General features: G+C 37.3%; 1 protein-coding gene across 8 annotated transcripts in view; it reads left to right on the forward strand.

The window, feature by feature from the left end:
• The window catches only part of SULF2 (sulfatase 2), a 904,152-nt gene that overhangs the window by 807,645 nt on the left and 72,287 nt on the right, over positions 1-24,220 (forward strand). For all 8 annotated transcript variants that reach the window (XM_053690481.1, XM_053690402.1, XM_053690933.1 and 5 more), the window contains 4 exons: positions 16,637-16,787; positions 21,920-22,095; positions 23,279-23,407; positions 24,041-24,097. In XM_053690481.1, the coding sequence (XP_053546456.1) occupies positions 16,637-16,787; positions 21,920-22,095; positions 23,279-23,407; positions 24,041-24,097 (513 nt within the window). The remainder of the gene's footprint in view (positions 1-16,636; positions 16,788-21,919; positions 22,096-23,278; positions 23,408-24,040; positions 24,098-24,220) is intronic.

Raw genomic sequence — 24,220 nt, forward strand, 5'->3', positions numbered from 1 at the left:
CAGGTTTGTTTACGTTGGTAACCTTGGATACCACACAGTCTCCATTTTTTGATATTGGAGCTATGGGGCCACAAATATTGTTGCTATCATACATATTACATGTCAATGCTGTCATGCTGTTTTAAGTTTTATGTCTAATATATAATTTTTGACACATGCTGCCTTGGACGACTCCTCCATGTTGGAGGCGGGTCTACAGAGGAGAATGTGACGTCAAGTTGAATTATGTTTAAATGCACTGGTGCTGGGTAAGTAACTTGGTTCTTTGTATGTCTGAGGACGAATCGTATCGATCCGAAAACATTCACAATAAAAAGTGACTATTTTCATCAAGACCTTTGGGGTGCTCTTCTGTTTGGAGTTATATATATATATATATGTGGACAAAGAGAAAGATTGTGACACCGGCGCAAGTATAGGTATTGCTAATGTATTATCTGAAGGTAAATATTGAGTAGGAATATTATAATTATAAATGAAGTATAGTTAGCTCACTATGCAGCCCCAAAATTACTTATTAGAAAAGTGGGATCCCCAAACCCCACAAAACTAATAGAGCCCAAAAAATATAAATCCAAGAGAAGGTAAAATATAGAGGCGCTTAGTGTAAGGAGCTAGTTACAATATCTATAATAAGACACATAAAGTACAAAGTGTTACAATAATGCACTGCTAATTGATATTAGGGGAAAAACCCAGATACATATAAAGCTATCACAGAGTTAACAGTAGTAATATTTACAATTATGTAGCTGATATAAAATAATGTTGCTAATATAAAACACCTGCAGCTATCTGTATAATATATAGAGAAATTAATATGGCAAATAATATTAATATTAGTAGAACACCACAGATGACAAAAAAGTATCGCAGTACATACAGTTAGTACAGGCAATTTAACAAAGAAAAACCACAAGAGTGTGCATGCAGTTAGAGTCCATATGTGATACTGTTGTGACCAAAAAAGGAGAAAAAGGTGGAAATCCCAAGGTGGCGGATCACACTGTCCCCTCAAGGGGTTCTACTTACTCTCCTTTACCTCAATCTGTATGAGGTAAGTGTTGCGTGAGGTAAGTAGAAAATCCTTCCTTGTAGTGGCAAGTATCCTATGGCTTGTTTCCTGTCTTCCAACACTTTCACTCACCTCCACTCCTTATTGGATGCTGTTTTCCACCACTACCAGCCTTAAGTCACATGTTCCAAATCTTGCACTTTTCCTTGCAAAAAAGGTGAATTGAGCTCTCTCTCGAGTTCTCTTTCTTACTGCTGCACAAGATGCAAGGAGCTGTAGTTCCCAGGTGCAGGGCTAATGAAGGGCTAAGTCATGAGGATTTGTGCAAACCAACTATTAGTCACTGTCCCCCTCACACTGCACAAAACATATATATAGCTATATATAGCTATAGATAGATTGATCCTCTGCTGTTACGTGTACAGCACTGGATTGGCTATCTACTGGAAGCAGTGTTTCTCTGCTTATGGCAAGTCCAGTAGTATGGGTGCCAATTAGCTAAGTGTGGAGGTTGTTGTTGGCACCTGTGTAGCATATTGGCTATTAATAGGTATATCATAGCCTGTGGACTATTACTGTATATCAGGCCTTTTAGGCATGGGTTTATAAGTAATTCATTTTCACCCTATGTAGTTCTTTAGGTGTGTTAAGTTTAAAAAAATTTGGTTTGTTTGTGTGCATAATTTTTTTTCACATGTCGGCTTGTTTGTGTGCATTTTTTTTTTTTTTTTTTCACTTGTCGGCTTGATACCTGTGATATTTTTTTCATGTCTCTGCAGGATTCGGTGCGTCATTTTTTTGCATGTTATGAGTGTACGTGCCGGGTTCTTCAGCATGCTTTGTTTTTTTGTTTTTGCACTCTGGGCATGTCTGTCTGATCTGCCTGTTGTCGGGTTAGCGCTCATCCGATGCTCTATGAATTATTAACACTCCTAAAGCCTGCTTTAGCCTCTTGTGAGGAGGTACATTTTCATTGCTTCCAAGAACCGCTTTATTTGGGTGTAAGGTTGCTTTATTTTTGTTGCCTTTAATGTAATGTTTAAATCGTTATCTGCATTTTGATTTTTTTCTCATTACCTGCCTGTTTAATCTATTATTCTTTATAGAGCATATTGATTTCCTTCCTAAGATAGGGAGAGTCCACGGCTTCATTCCTTACTGTTGGGAAATACAACACCTGGCCACCAGGAGGAGGCAAAGACACCACAGCCAAAGGCTTAAATATCCCTCCCACTTCCTCATTACCCCAGTCATTCTTTGCATTTTGTCACGTTAGGAGATTGAACGCTTAGTCTTAGCCAAGAGAGGTTTCTCTGAGAGTGTCATTGATACTCTTATTCAAGCTTGTAAACCAGTTACTCGGCGTATCAACCTCAAGGTGTGGAGGACCTACTTTTTTTGGTATAAAGAGCTTAGTTTTTCCTGGCACAGAGTTAAGGTTGCCAGGATCTTATCTTTTCTCCAGGATGGGCTGGTTTTATTGCACAAGAGACTGGCTGAGCTTCCAGACGTGCAGTCCTTTTTTAAGGCTCTGATTAGGTTCAGACCTGTGTTTAGATCTGGGGCACCTCCTTGGAGCCTAAATCTTGTTCTTCGGGTTTTGCAACAGGTTCCGTTTGAGCCTCTGCATTCCGTTGACATTAAATTGTTATCTTTGAAAGTTCTCTTTTTATTGGCTATTGCCTCTGCGAGCAGAGTTTCTGAGATCTCTGTTTTGCCATAGGAGCCCCCTTATCTGATTTTTCATGCAGATAAGGCAGTTTTACATACTAAATTAGGTTTTCTTCCTAAGGTTGTGTCAGATCGCAACATCAATCAGGAGATTGTGGTTCCTTCCTTGTGTCCTAATCCTTCTTCATCGAAGGAACGCTTACTTCACAATTTGGATGTGGTTCGCGCCTTGAAGTTCTATCTTAAGACTACTAAGAAGTTTAGACAATCTTCCTCCTTGTTTGTCAAAATTTTACAAGTTTGATGTTTTTGCTTCGGCTGAATCGTCTTTCGGGAGAAACTTTTTGCAGGCTGTAGTGCCCTCAGAATAGGGTCCGCATCTTCCTTTTCATTCCCTCCCGTTTTTTTATTCAGTGTCCTCTGGAGCTTGGGTATAGTTTTCCCAACAGTAAAGAATGAAGCCGTGGACTCTCCCTATCTTAGGAAGGAAAACATAATTTATGCTTACCAGATAAATTCCTTTCTTTCTGGATAGGGAGAGTCCATAGCCCCCGCACATTTTATCTTGTCTATCGGCGGTCCCCTATTATTTATTTTATTCTTTTGGTATCATTTATACCCTAATGTTTCTCCTACTTTTTCCTTGTTTCCTCGGCAGAATGACTGGAGTAATGAGGAAGTGGGAGGGATATCCAAGCCTTTGGCTGGGTTTTCTTTGCCTCCTCCTGGTGGCCAGGTGTTGTATTTCCCAAAAGTAAGGAATGAAGTAAGGAATTTATCTGGTAAGCATAAATTATGTTTTTGTCCCCTCTTTTAATATTTGTTCCTCAGAAGCTAGATCCTCTGAACATTTTCCTACTAATATTTAGTGTATGTTTTGCAAGCTGGTTAATATAATCCCCCCGGTTAAGTTTTCCTGATCATGTAAGGATCATTTTATGCTTTTTGATCAGTCTAATGCTGCTCTTGCTTCTAAAGGTATCTGTCCTCCTTTTGTTTGTACTACACAGGGGAGTTCTTCAGATTTTGCTCCAGGAATGAAAGATTTTATTCACTCTACTATATCTGAGATATAAGCAGCCATGCCCCTCCAAGTAAGCGTAAGAAGGCAATCTCTGATAATCCCTTTAACTTGCCTTTCTGATTTAAGTAAGTCCAAGTCTGTTAAGATGAACATTCCAGGTTCTGCTTCTTCTAGTTTATCCTCTGAGGTTGAAGTTTTTTCAGTTGATCATGAGTTAGTCTCTGATCAGAATCTGAATCTTCCTCTTTTTTTTGTTTTAACTTCTTTTAAGAGAAGTTCTATGTTTCATGATTCTAAAGTTTCTGAGGACTAGTCTGTTAAGCAGCTACATTTGATTTTTAAACCCTCTCTTAAATCCCCTAAGGTATTTCCTAATATTATCCATGAGATAATATCTAAAGAGTGGTTCAAACCTGGTATTCCTTTTTAATCCAGCTAAGACATTTAAAAGGATTGTTCCTTTGCCTGCTTCTAATTTAAAACTTTGGGAAACTATTCCTGAACTGGATGGGGCTATTTTTACTTTAACCATTTGGCTGCTAAGCTATTTCCGACCTGGATGCTAATCTGGATTTGAGCTTTTTTTTTTTTTTTAACTTTTTTTAAATATATTTATTTTTTCCTTTTTTCCTTTTTTTTCCAGATCCCAAGACTTATACCGTTGGAAAGGTTAGACGATTAACGTTCCAACGGTGGGTCTGTAGCTGCTTAAATGCCTGAGATACAAGCTTCTAAGCAGCATGTCCCCATTTTCCTATATTGTTAATTTTAAATAAAGTTGCACAGTGACGTCATCAAGCGAATCATGAAACCCCGGCGATGCCTCTCAATATTCAGGCCAGATCGCCGGGTGGGAGTAGGTGGGAGCCCCCAGATGGCCCTCAAGGTTGGTGAGTCCTAGCAACCGCTCTGAGCCGTTGTCAGCACTGACTGGGACAATTTGCGACGGCTCAAAGCCGTCGTTAGCACTCAAAGGGTTAACTAAACATATTACTATTTCTCTTGAGGATTGTACCTCTTTAAAAGACCCTATGGAATTTGGAGCATTTTTTATAGTAATTCAGCATTTTCACAAGCAGGTTTTCTTTTTAGGCCAGCAATTAGTATTGTTTGCGTAGCTGCAGCTTCCACCCTTTGATCTAAGCAGGCTTGACTAGAAAGTCCTATTCTATTGATACACCAAATGTGTATCAACCCTCGACAGAAAGGCCTAGTAGCTGAAATGATGGTCTGCTGACATGATTTCTAAATCCAGACTTCATTCTCTTATTTTTAAGGGGAAGGGTGTTGATCAGGTATGGTCTGGTCAAATTTATTTCTACAGTGACTGGGGGAATGGAGCTTTTCTCCTTCAGGACAAGAAATCTAAGGGTAATCTTCGAGCTTCTAACCGTTTTTGTTTATTTTGTTAATCTAAGAGCCAAAATTCTTTCTCTACCAGTTCTTCCAGAAGCAGGGTTCTTACAGTTTTTCCTGAATACCACACCTGAATTAGAACAGGTTTAAATAGTCAAGAAGCCTGTTTTTATTACCCAAGTCTGCATGATGGTGTGGCCCCCGATGCTGATCGTCTGGTAAAGGGCAAAAAATCTGCCTTTGTCAAGTCGCTTGGTTTCATTCTGTTCAAGATCCATGGGTTCTGAACATTATTTCCCAAGGATACACAGAATAGGTTTCAGAGCAAGGCCTTCCAGGGAAATTTTTCTTCTGTCTGATGTTCCAAAAATCTTGGAAAGGCAGGAGCCTTTTTTTTCCAGTCTATTTGGAATCTTGAATCTATCGGAGTAATAGTTCTATTTTGTTATTTGGAACAGGGTCATGGATTTTATTCCAATTTCTTTATTGTCCCAAGAAAAGGTTCCTTCTTTCAAGATGGAGACCATTTGGATAGTTTTTCCTCTTGTTCAAAAAGGACAGTTCATGTCCTATATGGATCTGAAGGATGCTTATCTTCATATTCCTATTCACATGGATCTTTATCAGTTTTTTGCATTCATGGACAAGCATTTTCAGTTTGTTGCTCTACTTTTAGTCTGGCTACCACTTCAAGAATTTTTACAAGAGTTCTGGGGTCTCTCATATCGGTAATAAGAGCTTATGGTGTTTTGGTTATTCCTTACCTTGATGGTTTCTCGGTACAGACTGTCATTTTGGTTCAGGCCTGTAAACCTGTAACAAGGAATAATTATCACAAATTTTGGAAGGTTTTTTTTAAGGGTCAGCTCTCTGTTCTTACTGCATAATATTCAGATTTTTTTTCAGACCTCAGTCATGATTAAGTCTGTGATTAACCAATATCTCCTCTTTGGCATTTTGTTTTGTTGCATTTGGTTTTCAGAGTTTTGTAAGTTCCTCCTTTTTGAAACTATGCATGTTTTGGATATTCAACTTTTGTCCTTGAAGGTTTTGTTTATTTTGGCTATTTCTTCTGCTAGAGGAGTTTCTGATTTGTCTGCTCTCTGTTGTAAGCATCCTCATCTTGTTTTTTTCTTCAGGATAAATGCTGTTTGAGAACTAAGTTTGATCTTTTGCCCAAGTTGGTTACTTCTGTTAACATCAATCATGAGATTATTGCTCTCTCTTTTTGTCCCAAGTCAAAGTATTCTGAGGAGGAGCTTCTCCATTATTTGGATGTGGTCATAGATTTGAAGTTCTATTTTGCAGGTTACAAAGGATTTTTAACAAAGAATTCTTTATTAATTTTTCTGGTTCCAGAAAGGAGGAGTCGGCTACTGCCGTTTTGTTAGCCTATTGGTTAAAGCTTTTATCATAAAGCCTACTCGGTAGCGGGCCAGTTTCCTTTTAAATGGGTTACTGCCCATTCTACAAGATCAGTTGCTACTTTATCGGGCCTTTAAGAATGAGGCCTTTGTTGATTAAATATGCAAGGCTATTTTTTTTTGGTCTTCCTTACATATTAAATTCTACCATTTTTATGTTTTTGCTTCTTCTGAAGCAGCTTCTGGTAGGTAAGTCCTTCAAGCAGCTGTTTCTGGGAATTTAATATTTATTGTATATATTTTTTCTGCATAAAAAATCCCCAACTAATCATCCAATGTATTTGGAATAGTATAAGCCTTGTCCCACCCAGATTACTCGTGGACAGCTTTGGCATTTGTTCCCAGGAGTAATGTATCATGGAGTCTCACCAACTTAATGAAAGAAAATATAATTTATGCTTTTCTGATAAATTAATTTCTTTCTTGGAGGCGAGAGTAAAAGAGCCCCTGCCCAATTTTTTTCTATTGTGATTGTTGTTTTCTTTTTCTGCCTCCTTTTTATTTCTCTTATTTTCTTTTCCTACCTTCTTATTTTCTAGCTTTGCTATACGTCAGACTAGTTTCCAGTGAGTTGGGAGGGGTTTAAGGGCTCTGTGAGTTTTGGGATCTTTGCCGCCTCCTAGTGGCTAAGAGTAGCCTCACATGTGAAATGACAATCTGATTTAGCCATATTCAACATTATATACAGAGACATTTAATAATTTTTGGACTCATCCATTATATAGATCACTCTGTCTACCAGGCATAATATGAACAGAAGTTAAAAAATAGCAACAGGAAAATAAAATATTGTGAACAGATACAAGAAAAAAAAATATTGTGAACAGATACAAGAATATTTTTTTTTAAAAAGCACCAAAATAGGTGAATGCAATTGGACAAAGTGGTGTTTCTGATAGCCATTTGTATAAGGGCATGATAGGTATACTGAGCATGTTTGCGAAATAATGTGTTTAAACTTTAATATTTTTTAAAAAAAAATTAATAATTGATTGAGAAAAACTTATTTTCTGCTTTGATGAGCTGTTCCTCTAAAATCAAGAAGAACACTGCTGGAAATTAATTTCCATAACAAGGAAGTGGCATCTTCTAAAATAGAATTTTAACAGTTATCATACTGTAAATTGTGAAACTACTAATATACAAGTTTTAAAATATCACTAACTTTTCCAAATCTCACTGTACAGAATGTGGATTGTCTTTGTTGAATTTCAGTTACTGTAAGAAGATGACAACACAAGGTCCTAGATACTGTAAATTGTAATTTAAAAGCCTATTTCTGTGGCTTTTGATTCCTGTAAAAACTGAGCAAAATATCTTAGTCAACAACAAACAAGACAGAACAGCAAACTGTTAGATCCCAATCATAAATATGGTATTGTTGATGGAAATCCTGTTTAATAGGGCACAATTACTATAACTTAGAACCAAGAAAATGTGATTATGAAATAGAAACAAACATTGTAAAATGGTGATTGCTAAACGCCATTCTAGAGGTTGCGGTTGGGATTTCTGCTTTCTCCCCTCTACTGCAGATCCCATTTGCTGTACTTGATTTCATGTACATGTCTATAAATGATAATGATATATATGTAAATGCCTGTCTTTCCACTACTAATGTTCTATAAAATAATAATGAATATACTTTGAATCTAGACTAAACTTCTAAAATGGCAATTGTGGCCATTTGAGACTGTATTGTACATGCACAATATAACAGAACTATTCCAAATAGTCTTGGGAAAAAAATGTAAAAAAAAGACTGGTTTTTATGTGCCCATATAGTTGTTGAGATATAGTGCAAAACTTGCGGTCAGGTGGATTGTGGTCACTAAAGTCAATGCTGTCCATGCGTCATTTTGTGCACTTTTCCGCGACCTGCTCAGATATGATCCAAAAAAAATTTTAATACAGAAATGGTGTTATCACTTATCATCTGAACTTGGAAACATGCATCAGGGACCAATAAACAGGATTAGAATCTGCCCTATTATTTGTTTTATGGAGAAAAAAAAAAAGTGTAACACCGATCCTGGTATCCGCAAAAAAACAACACTCGAAGAATATTGCCTGGAATCCACAGAAGAAGAAGAAAAAACAAAACAAAAAACGCTAATCATAACACCAATCCTGGTATCCACAAATAAAAAACAATCATTAAAGGGTCACTAAACCCAAAAAATGTATTTCCTGATTCAGGTAGCGAATACAATTTTAAACAACATTCTAATTTACTTCTATTATCTAATTTACTTCATTATTTAGATATCCTTTGCTGAAGAAATAGCAATGCACATGGGTGAGCCAATCACGAGGCATATATGTGCAGCCACCAATCAGCAACTACTAAGACTATCTAGATATGCTTTTCAGCAAAGGATATTAAGAGAATGAAGCAACATAGATAATAGAAGTAAATTACAAAATTGTTTAAAATTGCATTCTCTTTCGAAATCATGAAAGAAAAATATTGGGTTTACTGTCCATTTAAGCATAACACCAATCCTGGTATCTTCAACAAATGCCCAGAAACAAAAGCACAATGTGCCAAAAGTGGGAGTAGCTGTCATCACCGCCTGGTGGAAACCAATGAGCAGCCTGTCTGGAGGACGAAACTAAAAAGGAATGTGTGGCAGGAAAGGGGTTGTCTTGTACACACTTGAAAAGATGATGTTTTAAGCTTTGAACTTCTCTACTGACATAGTTGATGGTAGGATAAGCAACGATAAGAGGTTTTTTCATTTAAAAAAAAAAAAGTTAGGGTTGTAAAATCTTCACTATATAATCCTTTTTGCACACTGATGTATTATTTGAGAGCATTGTCTGAAAATAGTATTTCATTTTGTATTAAAAACATATAATGTTGAAGCACACACATTTTCATCAGTGTTTTGATAGCCGCTGTCAAAAAAAGTGAGTGAAATTGTTGAAAGATTGATATTTCACTATTGAAATTCAACAATTCATGAAAAACAAGCATTCTTGTCTATTGAAGCTTGTGTTTTCTGATTGACATAAAGAGGCCCAAATCTAAAAATAAGCAGAGATGGTTTGTTTCCTCTGTCCAACTTAATCTCCAGAAGAGAGAGACATTGTAGGTAAAGAAGACAGAAAGTATCTGGTTTACATGAATAATCCTGAATAATGAATAATAAAAAATGCACATTCCTTCAAAACATACTAAAGGGACGAGAGCATAAAATGTCATAAATTGGTAATATGGGCTCTTTAAAGGGCCATGATACCCAAATGTTGAAACACTTGAAAGCTATGTAGCATAGCTGTAAAAAGCCGACTTGAAAATATCACCTGAACATCTCTATGTAAAAAAGAAAGATATTTTACCTCAAAATGTCCTAAGTATTCAAACCCCATTGTTAAGGACTTTAAGCAGCATATCAGTATGCCTGTCCCGGGACAGGCAAGGCTAGTGAGCCTCATGCAGACTCATGTAAACGTAAGGAAGCTTACTATGAAATCTGATGAGAGTTAAGTCAAATCTCATGAGATCACAGTAAAAGAGTTCATGACCTCAGCACTGCTAATGCTCATTGGCTGTTGTTCATGTCTTCATTTTTTTTAATTTTTTTTTACCTGCAGCTTGGCAGTAACTAAAGTATAACTTATTAACTTATTACAAAGAACTTACTCTGGTGAGTTGAGGAGGTTGTGAGGTAAAATATCTTCCTTTTTTACATAGTGATTCTCATGTGATATTTTCCAGTCAGCTTTTTATAGTTATACTGTATCACTTTCAAGTGATTTAGCATATGAGTATTATGTCCCTTTAAAGCATACCCTTAGTGAATATCTGTCAGTGATGGGCTCTAGGTTTTTTAACTTAAAAAGTTGCTGAAATCTCACAGAATTATTGACACATGTAGTAAGTTTAACAATTAGCTTCTTTACATTCTCTAAAAGTAAAGGTGTCTTCTCTTATTTCAAAATGTATTTGTGCTTAAAAGGACATAAGGGAAAAAGAGGTTCTTTGTTGAAGAGAATACCAAGCTAGGTAGAGAACACGTGTCTGGATAACTATAGGTCAGTAGTTTTACAACGGTGTTTTTGAGCATTTGATGACAGCAGAGTTGTTCACAATGTAGGACATTATTAAAACCATTCTTGCAAAACTGCTGCCATATAGTTTTCCAGACACTTGCAAACTCCTGAGCCTTGATAATATAATATAAATAAATTAAATAATGGGGGGGGGAATTCATTAAATAATGTGCTCTATCTGACTCATTAAATAAATATTTTGGGGTTTGAACCATCATGCTGAGTGAAATAATTTGATGCCACTTGGAGAAGAAGTCTGCTTGTGAGATTTTGTTAAAGTAACATGATTCTTTCTCTGCAGGGATTGCAGCTATTTTAGTTCCTTTTCTTCTTCTTCAACTACTACAGTGTAATCAGCAGCATGAGTTGTGTGTGTGTAATGTGAGCTGGTCCCAGGCCTAATTAGACAAATCAGAATTTCAGAAGCAATTGTAAGACATTTGTTTGCACTCTGAACAGGTATATATTTTGCTATATTTCTGGATCATGTGTCTCAGTGTTAGGTAAGATGCACAAGCCAATTAAAAGAGCAAGGAAATAGGTTCGGAAGGAAAAGCTTAGCAGGCTGAATGCAGCATGTGGAGAGATCTCTGCATGAAAATATTTAGAGGCCCCAAATTATGGTCACATATATATGGCCAGGGCCACCATCAGGGGGTGACAGGGGTGACTCCTGTCAGGGGCCCAATGGGCCAGGGGGCCCCATGATGCAACAACTAAAAAAAAAAATATATATATATTTTTTTTTTTTTACATTTTGGCAGCCACCAGTGGGTACTAAAGCAGAGTGCTAATTGAGCAAGGGAAATGTTATTACAAGGAGTAAAGTATTAGCATTTGAGAGGATTTCTGAGTGTGCACTAAACCACTATGCACAGTGTGAGACAGACTTGACACTTTGTTTGTACATGTGTGCCTGAGTCAGACGGCAGATCACTTTCATTTGCAGAGGAGGTAGGACTTACTTAGCAAATGTTTTTTTATTTCTTTGTGCAATTTTGGATTGTACCTTGTAGTTGTATGGTGGGGCCAGGGGTCCATAAGAACATTTTTTTTAGCAGCAGTGTATTTATGATTATTTGACAAATGGTAGGTGCCCTTTTGGCAGATATGAGTTTTTTTAAATTAATATATATTTTAATTACATTCCAGTTTACTGCCCCTTATTGCAAGGACTTTCCAGATGCAAGGAGGCATTTTATCTAAGACTTTTACATCTGCATAAAATGTTATACTCTCAGACTAAGATTGCTCAGTGTTTGAAATGAGACAGGTTAACTTAAAACTGTTCAGTTTACACTACAGCTGACTTAATTTTGAAATACATACCAACAAGCCTAAATCCTGCATTTAACTAGATCTAATGGTATGAGTACCACAGCTTATGGTTCCACCAAGACCTTATAGAGTACAGCATTTTCAAAATCCATAAGTACAGCTGACAGATGGGAACATTTGTACACTATATTTGAAGTGGTGCTGTTGGTTGGGGAAAATGGGGAAAAAACAAACAAACATATGTCAACCTTTTAAAAGTACTTTTCTTCATCTAGCCATCTACCCAGATCATTAATGTACAATTTTGAATTCACAGAATTCTTTTTGTTTACACATTTACAAATATGATTCTTTAAAACGTGATCTCTTAATTTCTGCATTTTTTTTTTTTTAAACAATTTTTTATTGAAGTCGTAGTCAAATACAATATATAAAAGGTATGCCCAAAACATTTACAAATAGATGTATACATAGTACCATTAGCAGAGTAATGTATTCAAATATTTCAGGCGTAACTAGAAAATGTGGGCTATCTTATAAAGGGACTTCAGTTTTATCATAGAGTATCATAACAGTAACAAAAACAAAAATGAACCTCTCCCAGCTAAATAAGAGGAAGATTAAGGTATCTACTCATATAAGAATAGGGCTAGGGAGGGGATAGCTCTATAGTTTTATAGGGACGGGGGATGCAGCGGGCGAAAGCCGCTCAATATAAAATAGGAGGGGGGGGGAGGGGGGGAAGGAGGGCGGAGCCAGGTAGCATGTGAAATTGGTAAATGTACTAAGGGTTTAGAGCTTGTAAGTTCGCTATTAAACAGAATTATAACGAAATTATTTAGAAACATCTAAGTAGTGTATTTTTCATCTGGAAACGAACTGACCAATTATGGCATACGAACATATAATATAGTTGTCAAAATTATATTAAGCAATATGTCAACTCATCTAGTAACATAATAACAGATGCTGCGCCCCTAGCTACGCTAGCACACATAATGTTAATTCTTTATATACCTAAGACATTTAGCAAAGTACTTCTTTATGTCACTAAACTGGGTGCTTAATGGCGCCTGAGCAGGCATATATGTATAAAAGAACTGGAATCCAGACCTATAGAACTATTGTTTAGTGTCTCTGAGCTCTGCCACAATGCCACTATATATATTGATACATGAACATGGAATATAGGTCTAAACAGCTTAACTAGCTTAATAAATATTTAAACCGCAGAGCAGATTGTAGCCCTATCTTGTAGTATTAAGGATCTTCTGACAGGCTAACGTGGTGGTAGATTAGAGTAATATGGTGCACATTGCCAATTTTAAGGAACACTAGGATAATTAGGCTTATGAAGTGAACAAAAACAGAATAAACATCTAGCATGTAGAGCAGAAAGGCGTAAACCTATTTAGTAGCCAAGTTAATGTGAGCGACCCATATTGCTATATAGATGTTCTTGCAGGCTGATACATTTCATAGAGGACTCTCTAAAAAATTAAAAAGGTATCCCAAACAGTGTATATAACAAACTTTCTATCCATACTATCCACCAACTGCCCATAGTACGCAGTTATTACAAGGGTCACTTTAGGTGTTAATAAGGAACCTGCCTGTACATCAAAAGAACTGCAACTGCAAAGGTAAATTAGGTAGTCCCCCACAAATAATAAAGGTATATGGCAGTTGAACCCTATAGTCTGAAATAGGTTTTAAAATAAAAGAGGTGAATCACAGCAAAACAATGGCACCTAAAATTATTCTACAGTATCTAGAGGCATATACAAACCTGCACCTAATGTAAAACCAAGGTATCTTCACACTGCCAAATATAAACATACATTACAGATAACGATGTGACATATAAAGTTGATGAGACACTATCATGCACATTACCAACATATTATACAGGAAAAGTTAGCTGCAGTGACAGTACAGTTTTATAAGAATACTGGGTTGTATATAACACTAACTATTATATAAGCTACAGGGTGACAGGCTTCTGACGGTGAAATATACATAGATGGGAACATTTATTGTAGGAACAAGAACTTGCATAACCGGGCAGGAAGCTGAACTTAAAGTGGGGGTTTGGGGCAGAACCAGCGAGGTATATAGGATCATTGTGAGAGTGACTGAAAGCATAAATAAGCTGTAGTAAGGGATATTAGTGAGAACCTGTAGGCATTTAAAGTGAAGGAAGTTCAGCTATGTTTATGGTGTGCCTTCATAACACCGGCAGTCTAGGCTACTGTAAGTAAATGAAAGTTTTCTGAGCGGAAACGCTAATTGTCTTGTGATTAATTATGATCGAGTAGTGAGCATCGAGACAAATAGGAAGGTTTACCCCACACCAGTCCTGAGAGCAGTTGTCCAGCTTGAGGATATTTGCCATCCAAGATGTAGGGCAGGTAGATAGTTATGGAGTCTGAAAAGGGAGTCACTCTTATCGGGACTTAGTTTCAGCGAGAATTCTCTCCCCGCAGCATCGCAGGGTCGCCACAGCGGGCTACAAGATCTGAGGGCTTCATGTCCCAATCACAGATGTCTGCCGCTCCTTCACCATTGAAAGACAGGATCGGGTATGATTTACCCTGTGCTGTTCGAGCTGTCGGTTTCATCTCTGGGCATAGTTGATAGATTAAGGTTTGCATACATCTCCTCGACTGAACTGAGATGTTCCTATTAGTTGCCGCTTGCCTAGATCCTCCTGCGGTATGGATAGATGTGTGGGAATTAGCCGGATCTTGCCTGTTAGTCTCCATCACCAGATTGGGATTGTTACGTGATAAACCATATCGTGTACACTCAGATTGCTGTGCAGGAACCTGTTCTATGCCCACATCATTGTGTACAGCCTCGTGATATCCCCTGTCCGCTTCGCCAGAAGTCGCCATTTTCAGGGTGTCGTGTAGGTCTAGAAAACACCTATCTAGATGGCGACTAAAGGCTAATAAGAGAGTCTGCAGTATACTGTGTGTCTCCTCCATCTTGAGCACTATAGCGTTACTGCCAGGCTGCAGGCTAGAGACAGGGATTATACTTGAAGCTCCGTCAGCAAACACTGACGATGTCGCAATGAGGCCTCAGCAAGCCAGGTCAAGGCGTAAATTAGTAAAGTGCCAAACCAAGAATAGGAAAGTTCATATAGGCTCCCGGACTTCGTTTCCAAGTGTCTAATGTAGTTGGGGTGGTCATCAAAACTTAAGTAAGCTGCATAAAAATGTTAGATAAACCCCATTCTGTATGTCTGAAGCTAGGAGCTCTGTACAGATGCGTCCGTCTACTCCAGCGGCTAGCTCCGCCCCCTTCAATTTCTGCATTTTTTTATCATGCATGTCACACACTGTTGATTTAGGGGATGCAAGGTGCATAAATGTTTCCTCCTGTGAGTGTTTCTGTGGGTGTCTGTGTTTCTCTTTGTGCTTTGGTTTGTGTCTCTATGAGTGTGTATGTATTTTTTTTTAGTGGTCTCTCTGTGAGGGTGGGTGTGTATATCTTTTTCTGTGGGTGTCTCTGCGAGGGTGTGTGTATGTTTGCCTTTGTGTATTTTCTCTGGATGCCTCTGTGAGGGTGGGTGTGTATGTCTGTGTTTTCTGTGGATGTCTCTGTGAGGGTGGGTGTGGATGTATGTATGTCTGTGTTTTATGTGGATGTCTCTGTGAGGGTGTGTGTTTTCTGTGGGTGTCTCTGTGAGGGTGTGTGTATGTCTTTGTGTGTTTTCTGTGGATGTGTCAGTGAGGGTGTGTGTATGTATGTCTTTCTGTGTTTTATGTGGTTGTCTCTGTGTGTGTGTGTGTGTGTGTGTGTGTGTTTCTTTGTGTGTTTTCTGTGTGTGTGTGTGTGTATGTATTTGTGTGTTTTCAGAGGCTGTCTCTGTCAGTGTTTCCTTGGGTGTATGTGCAAGTTTGAGTTTGTATGTGTGTGTCATTGTCTGTTCCTTTTTAGGACATTTTGACCTTACTTTTGATTATTCACATCTTTCTAAAGACTTTGAGACTAATGAGACCTTTACGGAAGTCACCAATCCACCATTTAACCTTTAAATTATTGTTTAGGCAGTTCAGGGCCCTTCCTTTCAGCCACTGCATGCTGTTGTCATCATTTAGTTGGCATCTTCCTTTACAAAAAGATAATCAGAACTCCATATTTTGTTTTCTAAATCTCCCTTTGTTTTTTACAAAACTGTAGTCTACCTCATTATTTGTCAGGTCAGTGTAATCAACTGCTGAGTGTCTGTTTGGGTGTCTGTGTCTGAGTGTGTTTGTGTGTTTCTTTGCGTGTCTGCTAGAGTGCCTATATGTGAATCCTTATGTGTGAGTGTGTGTGTGTGTTTCAGTGTATGAGTGTGTCTGTGTGTGTGTTTGTATGTTACTACCTTTACAACATTTCCAAGTTTAAATAGACACTTAAGAATAAAGTGCATATACGTTCTAGTCACTTGGTCAAAAATTGCACATGTCAAGGGGGGGGGGCGGGGGGGCCTGATCAATGGTTAAGTCAGGGGCCCCAAAATTTCTAGTGGCGGTCCTGTATATGGCACAGTGTTTTTGTGAATAAAAAATACAATTTACGCTTTGATTCCCATGACATATGTTTGTGTGCTTTATAAATTAGGTAAAATACTATGTACAATATATGTTTTATCTGTGACATTCCAGCATGTCATAGGTCATCTGATTTGTATGACTTTTTATGAACAACACAGATTATAACTGATATGAATCTGATAACATCACATGGTTTGTAATTTTTCTGTGTTTGTTGATTATAAATCAGCCCATATATATTTTTTTCTGTTTTTTTTAGTACACCTAGTTACAACTATGCACCAAACCCAGATAAACACTGGATAATGAGGTATACCGGCCCCATGAAGCCCATCCATATGGAATTTACTAACATGTTGCAGAGAAGGCGACTTCAGACCCTCATGTCTGTGGATAACTCAATGGAGTTGGTAAATCTAAATTAATTTCATTTATAACTCTTTATTCTATATTTTATAAATACACATTATAAACTTAAAGAAATAATGATTTGGTGATAGATTTATTATTTTATTTTATATCTAAATGTTTTATCTATGAAGAACATATTTAATGTGTAATTCTTCTTTGAAATTGTATATTTATTCTAATCATGATTTTATAATTTATTCTAATCATGATTTTATAACTCCACAAGTGTTAAACACAGTGTATTTAATATGTCTAAAGAGTTTGCCTTGATTTTATTGAAATGAAAGAAAGCTTATTTAATATGAGGCAAGAACTGATCATCTCTAATAAGTGAGTGTATTATTAAATACTCATAGAATTCTATATCAGGATTGGTAGGTATATAGTCTGTTGGCTATTGAAGCAAGTATAAACCACAGAGAGTCAGCTGGTGGCCTGTGGGCCTCAGGTGGCCGCAGCAGATTTTAGGACTCACCAAACCAAGTCAGTAACACCTTGTATTATTTACATGCGTGTTGTTATATCAAGGAACTCCTGCAACCCTTCAGAGAATCACAAGTATTTGAGTCAAATGCTTGTATGGCATTGATTACTAGAGTCAAATGCTGTATCTTAAACCAATCTGCACACTTACCTCAAGCATCTCATAGGAAATATGTTATTGTTTGTGTTTACTAACCATACATTTGTACAGAGCCCTTAAGCCCCCATGTACTAAGAAGTTGGCCATCACTGCTATAAACTGTTTTACCTCTAATTATAAATACTGTGATGATTGTAATTCTTAATCTGGAAAATATGCCATGGAGCCTATCTGTGTATAGCTCCCGCAAACTATAATCTATTGGAAATTCTATGTATTTTCTTTTTTTCAACAAAAGATGATGGATTTGAATTCATTTTATTGCACTAAATTATTGGCAGGCAACCCAAGAATTTTATTACGCTCATTTCATGCTAATGTTTTATTATTCCTCAAAATACACAATTTATTGTTTTTATTTATGAAGTTAATATAAAGGGATAGGTTCAGTCATTTACATGAGCACTCACATGAAATACTGATGTACAGAGGCATTTCTACCTGCATATTAACTTGTTGGAAGTAAGGAATCACTTCCTTCAGTTTTTCAGTATTTTGATCTACAAGTGTCTCTTCTAAATACTAACAGTACCTGAAGCTGATTGAGAAATACTTACTGGGCTGTGGTTGTGCATAAGCTTAAAAGCCATTTGTCTCTATCTTTTTTAATGTAGTAGAGTTTTGGTTAAACAATTCAGCCAAGAAGGAAGGAAACAGCAGAGTGTTTTACTGTATAGAAAGAGACTTTAGTAACCAGATTTAAGGGCTAGATCCCGAGTGACGCGATAACTGTTGCGTCCGAGTGAAAAGGGTTTATTGTTGCTCTTTGCACGCGTCGGACGTAATGCCCCTATCGTATTACAGGTTAAAGTAAACGCGTTCACTCAATTTAATTTAACGCGCATCAGGATATCACAACTTCAGAGCTCTGGTTAGCCGTTGACTAAAAAGTTGCACAAATCACATCAAAATTATATTTAAAAGTACAATTACAATCACAATAACATTATCTATTTAAAAAAAAAAAAAAAAAACTGCATAAAAAAGTTATAAGTGATCTAAGATAGTTCTCAGGTGTTAGGGGGAAAAAAGGACTGCAAAGGGCTTTAACATAGAGGTACGGCAATTCACATGTCTAAATATGTATGTGTGTATGTATCTCTATGTTAAAGCCCTTTGCAGTCCTTTTTTTTTTTTTCTAACACCGGATACCTCATATTTTTGAGCCCTTATAATGTTTTATTGCAATTTTTTAGTAATTTTTATTAGTGTTATTATGAGTATGTCTCGCTCGGCAGAGCAGGATCAGGAGTTTGGAGCTTATGTGTGGAGATGTCGGACTTAGGGATGTCTTGTACACTAAAAGGAGCCAGTGAGATGGACTTCTTAATGGAATTACCCCTTTTAGGTATAGCTGAAGAAACAGACAGGAGTGCCCACTTGAGGCCAAAGACAGAAATACCCACTTAAGGCCAAAGGCTGGAATGCCCTCTTTCAGCTGACAGGCAGGTGGAGCTAAAGAGCACACCCAGTGCAGGCAACAGGTCTCCCGAAGCATCAGCGCAAACTAAAGCCCTCTGGTGGTGCAGAGACAGGGCTACAGGTTGCAAATCAGGAGTCCCTGGTTCAATCCCAGGTAGGGCTGTGACAGTACCCCAAGGACGTCCTCTAGGCAGCCTTAGCTTCTTCCAGAGATCCACTCTCCACACTAGTGTACCATCAGAATAAAGGACACAGTAAGGGGGAATAGGCTCAGACACAGACTTATTGTGGATGGACGTTTTACTGATGGCTGTAATAGTGCACTCTTGTAAGTTAGCCTTAGACCTAGGCTTAAAGGTTCTAGAGAGGTAGGAATAATGATTTGAACTTGAAGGACCCCTCTTCCCAACTGCAGTCTGGGGCTCTTCCACATCTGAGCCTGAGTCCTCATATATGGTGGTAAACCCATCTATATCCTCTTCCTCACAGCAAGGGAATTCTGTAGGAGGTGAAGGAACTAGCAGATGAGCTTTGATAAGTTCTTCAGCAGACTCGGCAGTAGCTACATGGTCGAAATACTAAAAAAAACCTGGATACTGGGCTTCTCAATTTCTGAGGGCCCAGAGGACGCAGCCCCAGTCTTACTCAGAGGATGATGCAAAAAGACATTAGTCCTACAGACTTCCATCTTAGGTGCATTTGTAGGAGAATTAGCATTAAGTCTCGTCCCTGCTGACATCACAGCCGGGGAACCAGGGGAACAGACAGCAGTTGATGACTCTTGGATATGATTCTAGCAGAATTCTTTGGAGGTTTAACAGAACAGGAGATGACATGACCAGAGCCCCCACAATAAGTAGCAGAGTCCTTGAGCTCTCCTACTTGCCATCTCTGTAGCAGAAAGAGAAATTTTAGCAGCTTTGGGATTTCCCTCTGTAATTGGTTTAGATGTATTGTCTTTATAAGATATAAGGGCAGACCTTGGAGATGCAGAGGAGGGAGACCTTTCAGGAGTACATAGCAGAAAGTCTCACTAACTATACATTAGTGCCTGAATACCGGTAGTCAAGGACTGTGTAACTGACTATATTATCTTAGGCAACTCCTGAAACTTTGGAAAACACTGATGTAAGTAAATTGCTCCAAAAAGGAAGACTGGAATATTACCTCCTTAAGCGCCGATCTCAGGCCCTGACATTCTGTCATGCTCTGTACCTTTAAATATAATTTTGATGTGCTTTGTGCAACTTTTTAGTTGAGCGTAACAGTTAACCAGAGCTGTGAAGTTGCATTATCCCAATGCGTGTTAAATTCAATTGTGCTCAAATGAATGAGTTTACTTTTAACCTGTAATAGGTGTGCTACTTCCAATGCTCATAAAGAGCTGCAATACAACCATTTTCACTCGTGCTCCTTCCTTTCTTCACTAGGATTACATACTGACCTCTTCTGTTACAAGTGCACCAGAGTTTTGTCAGGTGTTAAGATTAACCCATTTGTATTTAACATCCCAGCTACTTGGTAGTTTTTAGAAGACATTAGCATCCTTAAAGGGACATGACACCCACACTTTTTCTTCCATGATTTAGAAAGAGAATGCAATTTTAAACATCTTTCTAATTTACTTATATTATCTAATTTGTTTTATTCTCTTGATTTTCTTTGATTTTCTTTGCTGAAAAGAATATCTAGATATGCTCAGGAGCTGCTGATTGGTTGCTGCACATAGAAGCTTTGTGTGATTGGCTCACCATGTGCATTGCTTTTTCTTCAACTAAGGATATCTAAAAAAAATTGCAAATAAATAATAGAAGTAAATTGTAATGTTGTTTAAATTTCTATTCTCTATCTGAATCATGAAAGAAAGATTTTGGGTTTAGTGGCCCTTTAAGTATTTTGATTAGCTTATCTAACCCAATGGTAAAAAATAAATGTTTTGTGCATTCCACCCTTACCTGTGTAGGTTCAGCTGCAACACATGTGCAATATACAGATATATATACACACACACAACCTATAAAACTTATTACTTTAAAATACTATTTTATATTTTTAGGTAACTTTTATAAATAGAATGTTACAGTTAACATTGTTCAAAAATATTGGGATTTTGTTTTAATATTTGTGTTTTACAAACTCTCACTTTGGTAATACTAGCTTTACAGGGCAGAAAATAATTAACACAAGCAATGCAACTTCGGCCTTAGTGAGTTAACTAGAATTTTTTAATACAAAATTAAGATCTTTGTCTCTTGAATTCTCATCTCTTGCTGCAAATTCTGGCACAACTCACAACGTTTTCCAAACTGCACCTTGTCAGGAGTTGGTAGTTCTGTGCTTCTGCCCCACCTGATGTTATTACTGGAGTAACAGGCCTATCCTACATGTGTGCAGGGTTCCAAACATCCCTCGTATTGCATGTCACGATCTCTAGGCTATTTTGGACCCATGGCCTGCCCAAGCCTATTTATGGCAAGTCCAGCCCCAATGAAACACCCACCCTGCCTGCCATGACTCTATCTCTGGTCATAACACAAGTCCCACTCACATAGCTAAACCTCCTTTTCCCAGAAGACATCTGGGAAAGCTTGGTAGGTATGTACATTGGACCAACCAAGTCATTTTCTAATATGCAATTTAGGTCCTCTTCTAGTATTACTGTTGTATTCCTACCTTTATCCCTACAAATGAATGAGGTGATGCTAGAACATGTTTTTGAGCTGCCATCTTTCTGATATATTGATGTTTGCTTAATAAATTAGCTTTTTGTGTGACATTAAAAGCGGTCATTTTACACATCTGTGAAAATGTGCGGGTAATATTGGCTATAAACATAGATGTAGATCTCTGGTTCTTATGGGCAGCAAACATGGTAAGTGTTCAAGGTCTCTCTGTTTGAAAACCTGTTCAGCTCATCCAGTTTAGTCAATTTGATTACATTACCTTTGCAGCAGAGAAAATCCTTAAATCTGACCTGTTTGCAGCATTCGGGGAATGAAGTTACATACTCTTGTGTTAGAAAAAACTACTCTCTTTGCTTTAACCATGTGCACATCTTGTTTTTAGATTTATAACATGCTTGCGGAAACTGGAGAACTGGAGAACACTTATATCATATACACGGCAGACCACGGTTACCATATTGGTCAGTTTGGATTAGTCAAAGGGAAATCGATGCCGTATGAATTTGACATCAGAGTTCCATTTTATGTTCGTGGACCAAATGTGGACTCAGGTTCTTTGTACGTTTTCCATGAATCTACAGATATCTCATTGTCTGTTAAAGCTGAATAGTATTACCATCACGTTGTAGGTCATAAATATATATTACCATGCTATTTAGCTCTCCCAACAACTGCTGTCCCCTTATACAGAATGTCTCATCATTGTTTTCTGATCCACTCAGTGATGAATTATTTAATGAGATTTTTAGTTACAGCTGTATATGCAGATGAACCCATTTGACTAAACTCCAGCTGTGTTTCAGTGCTCTCTGCAGCCAGCAGTTTACATTTTGAAGATTATGACATAGAAAGTCAATGACCACACTCTAATCTTATCCGCTATTGTGTGTCCTTATTATAATTTCTATTTTGAGCTAACGTTGGTTTATTTACTAAGCTAATCATAGTTAGTTTGGAGATGGCTATATGATCTCTAAATATATTATTTATATCATTCATAAATGGGAACTATCTGCATAGTAGCTAAGATCAGGAGATTTTAATTTGATTATATATTCAGTTTATACACTGCAATGTCAATATTTACGGGGTGCAGCCAGGGCAATAATTCATTATCTATCTGCATAAATGCCTAAATGATACAACATTATACTGACCAGACTCAGGCATTCTTACTTAAAGGGAGTGAGAACAATGTTATCTATATGGTACACATGAACTAGCACTGTCTAGTTGTGGAAAACTGTCAAAATGCACTAAGAGGGAGCATTCAAGAGCTTAGAAATTAGCATATGAGCCTACCTAGCTTTAGCTTTCAGCCAAGAGAAAAAAGCAAATTTGATGATAAAAGTAAATTGGGAAGTTGCATGCCCTATCTAAATCATGAAAGTTTAATTTTGACTAGATCAGAGGTCAGCAACCTTGGCTCTCCTGATGTTTTAGAACTACATTTCCCCTGATGCTTAGGCAGCTTAAAGATACTTAAGCATCATGGGAAATGTAGTTCTAAAACATCTGGAGAGCCAAGGTTGCTGGCCCCTAAAATAGACTGTCCCTTTAACATATCAGTTATATTCAGTATGTGGGGTCTGTTACAGTTGATTGGCCACTGATAACATTAAAGTAAAAATGTATTTAATTATCTCATCAGTTAATAAAGTATTTTTAACTTACACATTTTATATTTCTAACAGCATTTACTTTTTTACCATTACATGTCCCTTAAATGCTCTATTTTCAGGAATCCTCACATTGTGCTCAATATTGACCTTGCACCAACCATCCTAGACATTGCAGGCTTGGACATCCCAGCAGAAATGGATGGAAAGTCAATTCTAAAACTTCTGGACACAGAAAGACCCCTCAATAGGTAGCTGTATATTCACTATTATCTCAAAGTACACAGCATCATTTTAGTCTAAGGATAAAATACTTTCTTTTTATTTTATTTTTAAATAAATTCCATTATTTTATTTTGGGGTTAACATTTTTAAAAGGGTTGAACACATAGTCAATGTTGAATTTCTAAGGATCTGGCCAGTGATTGGCACATACGCATGTATGCCTGTTTCTCATTTGCTCACCAGCCGTATCCTCATCTAGAGTGGCAGGGGTTAAATACATAGTAAACTAAAGTAATTTGTTTAAAAAAATAAGCAAAAAACAGTGCTGTAAAGAAATAGACCATTTTATTTTGACACTAGAACGTCACTTTAAGTTGTCAAGTTTTGAGTTATTTATTTTGGCTTGAAATGTCTTGTTAGGTCTGTTGGCCTTTTCAAAGCCAGTAGAGTGACCTTTAAAATCTCCACAAATGCTGTTGAGTAGCAGTAATTATTGAGAGAGCCCAGCATTCAAATCGACCAATAGAAAATATCCATTTACGTTATTTCTGAATAAAAGGTCATTGTGGCAACTTTCCTAGAGCTAGAGAGCATTCTAATGCAGACGTATTTTACTTCTTTTTTATGTTTAATTGCAATTTATTGTTTTCCTTCCAAAGGTTCCATGTTCATAAAAAGGTTAAGGTATGGCGAGACTCCTTCCTGGTGGAGAGAGGGTAAGAAACATATATAGTTTTTATGAATCATCTGTGATGGGACATTAAACAATATACTTTTGTTTACTCAAAGTCCAGAATTATTCTGTCTTGAGTTTAAAAGATTGTGTTCTAAATCAGTGT

Source organism: Bombina bombina, chromosome 1 (genome assembly GCF_027579735.1).
Source record: "Bombina bombina isolate aBomBom1 chromosome 1, aBomBom1.pri, whole genome shotgun sequence".
NCBI lineage: Eukaryota > Metazoa > Chordata > Amphibia > Anura > Bombinatoridae > Bombina > Bombina bombina.